Source organism: Labeo rohita, chromosome 25 (genome assembly GCF_022985175.1).
Source record: "Labeo rohita strain BAU-BD-2019 chromosome 25, IGBB_LRoh.1.0, whole genome shotgun sequence".
NCBI lineage: Eukaryota > Metazoa > Chordata > Actinopteri > Cypriniformes > Cyprinidae > Labeo > Labeo rohita.
Genome location: NC_066893.1, coordinates 20,233,423 through 20,246,708, shown reverse-complemented (window position 1 = coordinate 20,246,708; position 13,286 = coordinate 20,233,423). Strand labels below are relative to the sequence as shown.

Below are 13,286 nucleotides of genomic sequence, written 5' to 3'. Positions count from 1 at the left end.
ATTTTACCGAAGAGGTTTTGCTCTGTAAAAAAAAATAAATAAATAAATCAAACATGTGCTTATGATTGTCTAACAAAATCCTGCCTCTGCTAATCAAAGATCATGTCATGATAAGTGTGTAAACTAAATGTTAGGATGTGTTGTGGGCTTCTGGGGCCGTGCAAAAGATGTTTCTCATGTCATCTTTCATCAGTTATCACGCTTATGGTCCAGATTTTTGTTCTCTTCATATATTTGCTGCATGTACTGTCAGGCTCTTTTAGATGAACAACACTCGAAGGAATGAAACATGAAGCTCTGCACAAAGAATCGCATGTTCATACAAGGGAATTATATAATTGGGGTCATTAATCATAGACTGCTTTGCATGGTGATTATATACACTGTGAAAATGATTTTTATATTTCAACATTTGAGGTTCAACAATTCAATGTGTTACATCCCATTTCTTTGTAATTATTTGTGAAATTTACTAGCAATTTTTACTAGAGTGAAAAATTTTCCACCACCATTTTTTTCACTGGGCTTCAGTCCATGTCATTTTAGAGTTCTTTATATAGTATTACTAGTATTTTTTATGTTTTGAACTAGCTTTTATTATTAGATTTTGTATTTTTTTTAATCAGTTTTTTTTTTATTTTATTTTAAGTTTTATTCATTTTAATAGGCTTTTGTTATTTTATTATTATTTTTTTAAATATTTCTATTTAAATTTAATATATTTATTTTACTTTTATAATTATACACTGAAAAAATAAAATATAAATAAATAAAAATTAAAATTAATTGCTAGTAAATTTTACATGTGTTGTAAAACTAATAATATATGTTTCGTTTACAACTTAAACAATTTGTATATAAGGGAAGTGGCTTGCTTTGCTGATTAATATAAATAATAAGTATAAAAAATTTAAGAAATTATATAGATGTAATTAATTCAGTATTACAGTAAATATAGAATAAACATAATCAGTGAACATATTTAAATAATAAGTAGTTTTTGTAGTGTACACTTGGCTTCAATCAGTGTCATTTTAGAGTTATTTATATAGTATTAATTTTTTTATATTTTGAACCACCTTTTATTATTTTCCTGTTTATATTTTTGTTTGTTTTATTAATTTTAATGGACTTTCGTTATTTTTATCATTATTATTTTTAAACATTTCCATTTAAATTTAACACATATATTTTAGTTTTATAATTATACACTGAAAAACAAATTTTAAATTTACAAAAGTGACAAAAAAAAAAAAACATTAAATTAAGTAGAAAAACTAAAATAGTATTTTCTTGTAAAACTCAAATCATCTTTCTTTCATTTACAACTTCCAAAAAAAGTAAACTGTATGTCAATTTAAACTTAATTTATTCTTTTAATAAATAAATACATTTTAACTTAATAAAATTTATTTTTATACATTTTTTAAGGGAAGTGGTTTGCTGTGCATATTCGCTGATCAGTAAAAATAATATGTATTAAAAAATATAAGAAATAATGTAGATGTAATTAATTTAATATTAAAATAAATATAGAATAAACATAATCAGTAAAATAATAATAATAATAATAATAATAGAGGTTTTTTTTTTAGCATACACCAAATCATTTGTATAGTATTACTAGTATTTTCTATATTTTGATTATCTTTTGTTATTTTGTTTTTATTCATTTTAATGGGCTTTTGTTATTTTTTCATATTTCTATTTAAATTTAATATATTTATTTTAGTTTTAGAATTATACACTGAAAAAAAAAATGCTAGTAAATGTAACATTTACAAAAGTGACATTTAAAGAAATGAAAAAAATTAATAATTAAAGAAATTATATATTTAATTAATTAAATAAAAAGCCATTTTTTAGTGTACACTAGGCTTCAATCAGTGTCATTTTTTAATTATTTATATATTAATAGTATTTTTTATATTTTGTATTAGCTTTAAGTATTAGATTTAAATAGTATTAGCTTTAAATATTTCTATTTAAATTTAATATATTATTTTAGTTTTATTTATTAAGGGCTAAATTAAAGAAATTATATAGATTATTTTAATTAATTTATTATTAAATTTAATATAGAATAAACACTCGTAAAAACAATTAAATAATAAAAAGTAGTTTATCTGTTCATAGCAAGTTAATCTCCTAACCTTTTTACATTTGTAGATTTTATTTTAATTTTTTTACACTTTTTTTTTTAACATATAATCAGAAGATCCAGGCCGCTGCTGGTCTTTCTCTCATGACATGTAGAAGCATGTTCTCACGTGCCTTTTTTTCCGAGACATGTTTTTAGCTCCTCTACTACACGGATCATAAACAAAGACAGACAGATGGGTACATGGAGGGGTGTCGACATCATCTCCCCTCCCCCTTCAGCCCAGACAGGAGCCTCACAACATGTGTTCACTTATGTCAAGTACTGAAGACAGGACTTTAAGATGAAAAATGAGAAAGGAGAATGTACATGTAGTTCCCAACTGCTGTATACAAGCATTGGGCCCCATTTTTATAGCACTGGCATCTCTGAAGTGACACTTGTAATAGAGTGATAAAATGATGGATACATTATGAAGTTATTTTCAGTGTACTACTCACTGATGTGATTTAATCGAAACACGGTGTGTTCTGCAGTATAATTTGATTTTTAATAAATGCAGGCAAAAACTCATTAAAAAGTAATTAACTGCATTAATTATAATGCATTACCGGAGTGAATATTTGTCAAAATGTCTAGATTATATTTAGCCCCAAATTAAATGAAAGAATATAAATGTGAAGTGAAAAAATATATATTATTTACATTAGTATTTATGAATAACAGAACTGTTTTTGTTCTGAATTAAAATATTTTTGTGTGACAGTAATGAGAAATTGTGAAATGTTAAAATTATTTGTTTAAATTAATAAAACCTATTTACTTTATTTTCTAACATCTATGATCTATCATCTCTCTTGAACATTAAATACATGAATATGGCTACAAGAAATACTAAAGAAATAAAATCAATCAAATAAATAATTAAGTGTAACTGTAAAAGTAATTACATTTAAATTAGTATTTATTTATATATATAAAAGAAGCCTATTTTGATTATTTCTCATTATTATTATTATTTGATATATAAAAATATTTGATAAATACATTTATAAATTCATTTGACCTAATTATTTATTTCATTCTATTTATTATTTTATTATATAAAAAGCCTATTTTAATTATTTTTCATTATTTGATATAGAAATATACAAATATTTAATAAATATATTTACAAAATTGTTATTTAAATAAATTTAAAATAGAATATATATATAAAGTTTTGTAAACTTGTATATTAATTTTGTAAAAAAAAAAGCATAATATAGATAGATAGATAGATAGATAGATAGATAGATAGATAGATAGACAGACAGACAAAACTAATTTGCCCTATTTTATTTATTTCGGTCCATTTATTTATTATAGAATTTTTATAATTAAAATATTTATGTAGCAGTACTGACAAATTTAATGACAAATATAATAATATATATCCTATTTTATTTTTATATACAAATGTATATATATATACTATTATTTCTCATTTTGATACTAATTATTTCTCATTATTTGATTTATAAATATAAAAATATTTGATAAATATATTTATTTGACTTTATTTATTTAAGTGTATTTCTTTATTATTTTATCGATTTAATTTAATTAAAATATCTGTGCAACAGCAATAGATTAATAATTAATTTTATTAAATATAAGAATCTATATAATAAATATAATAAATTTATTAAGTTGACCTGTTTTATTTATTTATTATTTTATAGATTTATTTAGAGTGAAAAATGACATTAGCACTGAATACAGGAGTAAGTATTAATATGAGTGTTGAGGAGGGCCATACTAACCTCATTTATAATACATTTTTAGTTCATTTTTTTCCACATGAGGGCAGCAGAACACAAAACGCCTGAAATCCCGACCGGACGTTCTGGCAATGATCAAACACACATTTATTTTATTACCGTAACATGCAGTTCCACCAAAGCAATGTCACATTCAACAATAACATTTCATAACGCTGTGTTTAGAGTGATCCAGAGTGTTTCTGCATTCCCGGTTCTGTTTGTTGGGTTACCACTGGACTGAGACGCACCTTGCTCAATTCAATTAACAATTATTTTCAGGGTTGCCAACTTTTAAGGTCAGCTTGGAGTGAGATTTTTTTTTTTTTTTTAATTTGTTTTGGAGTTGGGGGTTGGATTGGGGGGCGGGTGGTGGCGATCTCGATTCCATATCTATTTATATGTATATACTGTACATATAAGGGGATAAAAATGCAACTGAATGCTTTTTTTAAGCACCATTTTATACTTGGTCTTAAACTTGAATTTAAAACAAACCCTTTTCTCTATTTAACCTTAAATAATACACTAATTGTAATATACGTAATAGAAACATAAAATTATATATATATATATATATATATATGTATGTATTTAATGCTAATGTCATTTTTCACTCTAAATAAATCTATAAAATAATAAATAAATAAAATAGGTCAAATTAATAAATTTATTATATTATTATATAGATTATTATATTTAGTAAAATTAATTATTAATCTATTGCTGTTACACAGATATTTTAATTAAATTAAATCTATAAAATAATAAAAATATAAAGAATAATATATATCTATATATCTATATATATTATTATATTATTATATTTGTATATATATTATTATATTTATCATTACATTTGTCATTACTGCTACACAAATATTGTAATTACAAAAATTCTATAAAATAATAAATAAATGGATCAAAATAAATAAAATAGGGCAAATTAGTTTTGTCTGTCTATTTGTATCTATCCATCTATCTGTCTATATTATTCTTTTTTTTTTTTTTTTTTTTTTTTTTTTTTTAGAAAATAATATACAAATTTACAAAACTTTATATATATATTCCCTTTTAAATTTATTTAAATAACAATTTTGTAAGTCATTATTGGACAAATAGTATTCAGTACTAACTGATCTCCTTAAAATATTACAAATTATTGAACTAAAATATAGATTTCTAAAATACATTTATTTAACTGAAAAATAGTTAAGCTGTACGGTCACATTATAAGTAAGCAATACCTGAGGGTTAAATACAAGAAAACCACATTAACCCTTACGAAAATTAACCAACATGTGAAAGCTGAAACTTTGTTTAAAATCGCAAGCAGGGTTGCCAGTTTGGTGTGATATTTACATGGGAAGAGTGACAGCGTGAGACAGAGCCTGAAAGGGAGTTGGCAACCCTGATTGTTTCATTGAAGCCCCAGTGCTCATCGTTCACTGTAAATATGGGATTGTTTGGCCTGTCGGAAATAACACGCTTGCTTTCCGTCCGTATGCCTATCTGAAATTTTCAGAGGTTTAACGGAAAATACGTTAATTTGACTAGAAACACTACAGACCGGAAATGTAAAGCATCATTCCAGTCAGGCGAGACTTCCGTGTTCAGGAAAAAGGCGCCATAATGTTAAAAGAAGACAATGATATTACATTTCTTAAAATAGAACCTTTATTATATATAAAAATGCTTTTGATACAAAAATTGTCACAAGTGTGCATTATATGAGGCATTTTTGTACACAAAACAAAGACACTGGTGGTGCACAGAAGAGCAAAAACTCTTCGGTATGAGTGGATGGTACGATCTCGACAGATTCAGTCAAACCACTGACCTGCCAAAGTGGTATAAAAATCCAAATAAACTCATTCAGTCACATTCACAATAAACAGTATGTTACCTTGAGGGCAATGTAATGAAATCAATAGCTTGAAACATAATATGCATCATCTATTAAAGTGGTCTTTCAGTTCATTTGCCTTTAAATACATTGTTCTGTCTTTTTGAGAACTTTAAAAACACAACTAATGTAATCAGTCTGAGTTAAAATGAGAACTCATTTTGTATCTTTTTCTACATCTATGATTCTAGGTTTTACGCACGTCTAATTTCCATAAGTGCTCAATTTGGCAAGAAGAAAAAAAAAAATCAAGATCGTTTTGATCAGACATACATGGCATTTCAATGTGTGCTACAAAAAACGTTAAAACCTGAAAAACAAATCTACTCTTTTTAGCATTTCAAACAGGGAAAAACAGTTTGATTCTTCAAATTTACCAAAAAAGGGTGTGGAAATAAATCAGACTTAAATTGCGTTAAAAAAAACAGTTTGTTACCACACTACCGTGGTAAAATTAACCACATATCCTTGTGTTCAAATCATAGCTTAGTTTTACTGTATTATTATTACTATAATTACTATTTTTAGTTTTTACAAAACACCTACAATGAGTTCAGTCCATGAGATATGACAAAATCCATGTAGTTCACTACAAAGCAGGTGACTTTCTGCTTCTTTAAAGGGACGGTTCACTAATATATGAACATTTTGTCATCATTTACTCACCCTCATGTCATCCCAAACCTATATGACCTTCTTTCTTTTGTAGGACACAAAATGAGATACTTATCAGAATGTCCAAGCTGCTCTTTGTCGTATAATGAAAGTGAATGGTAGCCAGCATAATTTCAGTCTTTAACTAGTTTTTAAACTGTTCCCCATTCACTTTCACTATGGAAAAGTGCAGCTTGGACATTCTGATAAATATCTCCTTTAATGTTTTACATAAAAAAACAAGTCACGCAGGTTTTGAAGTGACAAGATTTTCATTTTTAGTCAAACTGCCCCTTTAAAACGGAAGTCTAAACAAGACAATATCTCCTTCAAAGTAATGGCGTTTCACATGTATATTCAGATATGACTATACACAACCGAAGCTCTTTTGCTATGAGAGATTAATAACAATTTTACAATGGTCTATGGTCAGTTCTCTTTATATAAACAACATTTTAGCTGGCTGTTTTCATTTGTCATTATTTACAGTAAAAGATGTATGTACAATAGCAGCAAACACACTTTTGGTAAACAGGACAAACCAAACATATGCTTGGAATCGTATCATATTCACATAGAACATAATCAAAACAACACCTCGTGGCCATTACGAAAAAAATTAATTATTTACTTAATTACACATATGTACAACAACCGCAGCGGATGATTTTGGTGTTATTTTGATGATTTGGTTTGCAATTAAACTCCTTTTTAAAAAGATGATTAAATTATAACCATCTTGAAACAATATGTTCATATTCTGACATATCGAAAGGGGGGTGCACTTATTAAAAAAATATCATAATACAATTCACTCGTGCAAGCACTGTCCTGGCACGACCTCTGTACATTTATTTCAGGATGAAAATATCTGGAAAAGCGTTTCCCGTTCCTCCCCGAGAAGCTGAAATGTTTCTTGAACAAAGCGTGTGGAAAATAAAATAAAATCTTTGTTTCTTCTTTTAAAACTATTTAAAACTATTTACAAAGCGTGGCCGGTTGCCGGGTGTCATGAGGAGTCCGTGCAGGGCGAGGGGGTTGGGGGGCACAGGTGGAAGTAGCTGCGTTCGGTGGAGGGCGAGGGCGGGCAGCTCTCCTCCGCTGACATGTACTGGCTGCGCGGAGTGGGGGGTGGAGGGTAGGGGTCAGAGTCTGAATTGAGGTCCATGTAGTACTTGTTGCTTTTCCAGCGGCTGGTGGTGTAGTCGCTGTCACACACGTCTGTGCTGCAGGGGGTGGTGGGGGGCGCGACCCCTCGCATCATATACGGCCTGTGGAGGGCAAACATTCAGGCATCAGGAACTTGAGCTTGAGATATTTGACCTGTCTATGCACCCGTCCATTATCTATGCAAGCATTCAACCATCCACCCATAAATCAGCATATATATCCTATCATACCAGATATTTCAGCTATCTACCCAACTACCTACCTTTCTACCTATCAGCACGTCTACCAATCTAGATATTTAAGCTATCTGCCTGCCTTCTTACCTACCAGCATACCTTCTCTACCATTCCAGATATTTGAGCTATCTACCCAACTACCTACCAGTGAGCTTATGCGCATGTCTACTCTACCACTTTAGATGTTTAAAGATATTTACCTGCCTATTTCCCTACTGGCAAACCAATCCTACTATTCCAGATATTTGAGCTGTCTACCCAACTACCTACCTACCTACCAGCATACCTACCCTTCCTTTCTATATATTTGAACCATCTACTTACCTGCCTATCAGCATATCTACCTTACCATCCCAGATATTTGAGCTATGTACCTAACTATCTGCCCACCTCTCAGCATATCTACCCTATCATTCTAATATTTTTGGCTATCTACCCAACTACCTACCTACCAACCAGCATATCTACCCTACTATTTCAGATATTTGAGGTATCTATGTAAATATCTATCTACCTATTAGCATATCTACCTTCTCATTCCAGATATTTGAGCAACCTACCTACCTACCTACCTACCAAACGAATAGCGTATTAAACCGACCAGACCAGATATTTGAGCTATTTATCTACCCACCTCTCAGCCTCTCTACCCTACCATACTAGATAGTTGAGCTATCTTCCTGACTATCTACCTATCTAGTAGCATATCTACCCCACCGTACTAGATATCTGAGCCATCCACCTACCTTCCTGTCTATCAGCATATCTACCTTACCATTCCAGACATTTTGGCTATCTACCTAATTATCTACCCACCTCTCAGCCTACCTACCCTACCATTCCAGATATTTGAGCCATTTATCATCTACCTACCAACATATCTACCCTATCATTCCAGAAATTTGAGCTACCTACCTGCTATATCATCGCTACCATACCAGATATTTAAGCTATTTACCTGACTATCTACATATCTAATATCATATCTACCCCACCATACTAGATATCTAAGCCATCTAGCTACCCTGCTCTCAGCTTATCTACCCTACCATACTAGATGTTTGAGCTACCTACCTACCTAAATACCAGAATATCAACCATACCAGAAATTTGAGCTATCTACCTGACTATCTACCTATCTACCAGCATACCTTATCATTCCAGACATTTTATCTATCCATCCATCTATCAGCATATCTACCCTACCATATATTTACCAGATATTTGAGCTATCTACCTAGCTTTTAAAACATCTACACCACCATAGTAGATACTTGAGTATCTACCTTCCCATTTAGCAGCATATCAACCCTACCAAACCAGATATTTGAGTTGTCTACCCAAATGCATATCAAAATATCTACCATACCAGATACTTGAGATATCTACCTACCAGCATATATACCCTACCATTCCAGATATAAGCTTTTTTATACATTCATATGTACCTATCTACCTACCTATCAGCATAACTACCCTACCATAGCAGATATTTCATTCATTCATTCATTCCTTCATTCATCCATTCATCCATTCGTCCAATTATCCAGGATCTCTGGATTAATACACACCTGTAAGACCTGGTTGTCGATGGGCTGTTGGACGAATAAAACACTTCTGCGTTGTAAAGTGAACGATCTGTTGCTGGTGATGGAGGAGGGTTGAGCATCTATACACAAAGTAAAAAAAAACAAAAAACAAAAAACAAAAAAAACAAAACAATTTTCAGTTATATGACATAAACCATAACACACCAGACAATATAAAATGTATGAATGAGCATTTAACCTAAAATACAAAAACGTTTTTTCCTACATAGAATGGAACAATAAACAATAACAATAAAGTGATAATCAGTACAGTACCTGAGGGTAAAAAGCTCCTTTGGTGCTGGAAGAGCTGCTGGATGATGCTCCCGTCACATGGTTCCTGTCGTAAAGAGGTGCCCCACTGCTACTGCTTCCCATGAGACTCACTGAGCTCATCATGGACTTCCCACAGGAAATACCTGCGACACAGCGAGTCAGACTCATCACACACAAAAGACTCACAGGCAGACACATTATTCACCTTATGAGACTGCAGCAGTTATTAAACAGCAGACCTTTACCTGTAAAAGTACCGTGCTGTGAATTCGTGGGTGCGATGAAGTTGAGGGGCACGTGAGGGGTCCCGCTGATGTACTCGTGTGGAAAGCCTCCATTGGGGCCCTTGTAATGCCGACACACGACTCTCTGACAAACAAAACACATGCCTCCCATCACAAAGACAGAGAGGATGATGCCAATAACAGGGCCGATGGTGCTGGTGTGACGCGGAATGTCATTTGGAGGCGAAGGGAAATCTGTAAATGAGCCAATCAGGAATAAATATGTGGAATGCATGGTCAAACACCTTGTGCTTTTTTATTGGTATGGTAAACGTACCACAGAAAAGCTCGTCAGATTTGTCAGCGCAATCTGCGAAGGAGTCACACTGCTGTTTCTTCAGAATACACTGGTTGTTGCCACAACGGAACTGGTTAGGCATGCAAATTGCTAATGGGACAAAAGCGAGAGGACAGATCAGTGATTGACAACAACCAGTTTACAAAACGTATGTATACCTACACACTTTCATATAAACCCCAGACAAAATAAAATGTGGTTCAAGTGAATCATTTAAACCAGGGGTGTCAAGGTCTGGTCCTGGTTTAGATGCAACCCTAATTAAACACACCTGATCCAACTAATCAAGTCATTCAGGCTTAATTGAAAACTGCTTAGTATGTGTGCTGGAGCAAGGTTGGAACAAACTCTACACTGTAAAAATAATTTGTTGAGTCAACTTAAAATAATTTGTAACCTGGCTGCCTTAAAATTTTAAGTTCAGTCATCTCAAAAAAAAGTTTATTCAACTTGAAATGTTAAATTATACTAAGTGACAACTTAGATATTTGAGTTGAATCAACTTAAAATTTTAAGGCAGCTGGGTTACTTAAACATCTGTAAAGTTTAGCAAACACAAATATCTAAGTTGTTACTTAGTACAACTTAACGTTTCAAGTTGAATAAACTTATTTTAGTTGACTGAACTTAAAATTTTAAGGCAGCAGGGTGACAAATTATTTTAAGCTGACTCAACAAATTGTGTTTTTTATTTTTTACAGTGTACAGGGCTGCAGCCCTCCAGGAGTTTGACACCCCTGATTTAAATCAGCTGAGTCAGACTGAATCAGTAAATGATTCAGAATCATTTTTACTGATTCAAACAACAAATATATTGTTGACCATTTTGTAATGAGCGCGTCTGTGCCGCATCGAGATAAAAACATCTCAACTTTTAAGAATGCCGCAAGCGCACCGCGGGTCATGTGACAAGAACCAACCAATTAGCTTCATCCTTTCCCATAACAACATTGTAAGCTCAGCCAAGATGGAGAAACAGCTAATCGTAGCTGTACAGGGATAGCCATATTTAAATAAATTTAGTAGCAGAGCTACAGCAAGTGATTTTTAGTGCTGGAAATCTGTCTGTCCTTTGCTGAAACCTCCGCGTCTTTATTGAGAGCGTAGGTCATGGTTGCTTAGCAAAGGCAGACGCCACGGGAGTGCAAGCTACAGAGCGCTTTGGAAAGTAGGAGAAAATGTTGGAAAAAAAACGTTTTTCCACACATTTTTAGCTGCGACATGTGAACGGCCCCTAATAATGCATTATTGGTTCACAGAAAGGATGAGATGACAGCATTTCACCACATTTGGCACGAGGAACATTACACAATATGGTCAACTACACTTCGGTTGCCTGCCAAAACAATGGCGTAAGGATTTTCAAGAGACTAAAAATGCTGTTTGAAAGTCAAAGTAGTTTAAATAAAGAGCTGCTCTTTCTGTTGGCAGCTACATGTAAGCAAATCATCACTTGGAGACAAATCCCCTAAGTTTCTAGTATTTGCACATCCTGTTGAAAAAGAGAGCTGCTTGTCTGGCTTGTCATGCTCTTTTAGCCATGACATCTAAGCAGCAGCAATCTGACATGTTAAATGTTTATTAAAACCCAGTTCAAATATGAATAGGCCAAAAATGTGCCTCTCAATATCGTGTTTTTACAGAATCAGTCACAGGTGGAAATTCTGGTAAATCAGCAGGTTCAAACTGCGTAATGGTTGGACGTACTGTCGCAATCCTGTTCATCAGAGCCGTCCGCGCAGTCGGGCTCGCCGTTGCAGCGCAGTTGAGAGTCCACGCATTGGCCTTTGTCGCACTGGAACTGGAGTTCGGAGCAGATGGGACAGTTCATCTCGTCGCTGTGGTCTGCGCACTCGGCGATGCCGTCGCAGCGCCACGCCATGGGGATGCAGTCGATCTCGCCAGTAGCGCAGGTGAACTGCTCGCTAGAGCAGGTGGGAGGCTCTGAGGGGGTTGTGGGTAAATTTGTGATCAGCGCAGATGCATCAAATCTGATTAGTGCATTTTTGATTTCATGCCACGGATATGTGCGTCTATATATATATATATATATATATATACACATGTAAAAATGTACCTCCACAGCTGAGCAGATTTTGAAGCAGCACCAGGTGCATGGGACACGAGCAACGTGGCGTCCCGTCGCCTTTAGCGATGCAGATATGGGAGCAACCTCCGTTGTCACGGGAGCAAGGGTGGGATGCTGTTAGGAAGATTAAAGGACAATTATACTCTCTAATCACAGGACTCTGAGGTCACATGCTCTTTAACTATATAAAACGATTTTGACAACATATGATTTGTGTAACTCAAACAAGGTTAAATGCTGGTTTAAAACACTCAACTACCAATGGAAATTCGTTCAGATGTTGCTGACTAGTTTGAGAATTCAAATAGGTAGTTAAAGAACAAACTGGGTGCTTTCTATAGGTGTTAAGAAAAGAGAAGCAAATCATACATTTTTTGGAAGCAAGATTATATGTAACGTTTAATTTTAGTATCTTAAATACATGCTTAAATATAATTTAGTTCAAATAATAGTTTAGTTTAAATATAATACTAAACCTTATAATCGCATTAATTAAAAAAAAACATTAATAGTTTTTAATATAATCATTTATATAATAGATCATTATAGTATAGTAGACAGAAGACTTTTTCTGTTCTGCCATCCATAAAATAAATATAATAAATTCTAATTAAGGTTATAATAATTGACTTCAAATGTAATTTAATTAATATATTAATCAGATACTTATATTATTGTACTATGGTAGATCATTATATTATATAGTATAGTAAGTGACAGACGACACTGATCCTGCCATCCATAAAGTAAATAATAAACGTTATTTAATATAATAAATTCTCATATAAATGCTAAAAATGTATTTATATTATAATAATTTCTATAATATTGTCATATTATGTTAGATTATTTTATTATTATAAAGTGACAAAATAACTTTC

General features: G+C 32.1%; 1 protein-coding gene across 1 annotated transcript in view; it reads right to left on the bottom strand.

Annotated features, from left to right (window-relative positions):
- Window positions 1–6,046: 6,046 nt before the first annotated feature.
- The window catches only part of lrp5 (low density lipoprotein receptor-related protein 5), a 79,577-nt gene continuing 72,337 nt past the window's right edge, over window positions 6,047–13,286 (bottom strand). Inside the window, exons 18-24 of the mRNA XM_051099595.1 lie at window positions 12,394–12,519; window positions 12,024–12,260; window positions 10,296–10,406; window positions 9,980–10,213; window positions 9,735–9,877; window positions 9,441–9,538; window positions 6,047–7,734 (exon numbers count right to left, since the gene is read on the bottom strand). Of these exons, the coding sequence (XP_050955552.1) occupies window positions 7,473–7,734; window positions 9,441–9,538; window positions 9,735–9,877; window positions 9,980–10,213; window positions 10,296–10,406; window positions 12,024–12,260; window positions 12,394–12,519 (1,211 nt within the window). The 3' untranslated portion in view covers window positions 6,047–7,472. The remainder of the gene's footprint in view (window positions 7,735–9,440; window positions 9,539–9,734; window positions 9,878–9,979; window positions 10,214–10,295; window positions 10,407–12,023; window positions 12,261–12,393; window positions 12,520–13,286) is intronic.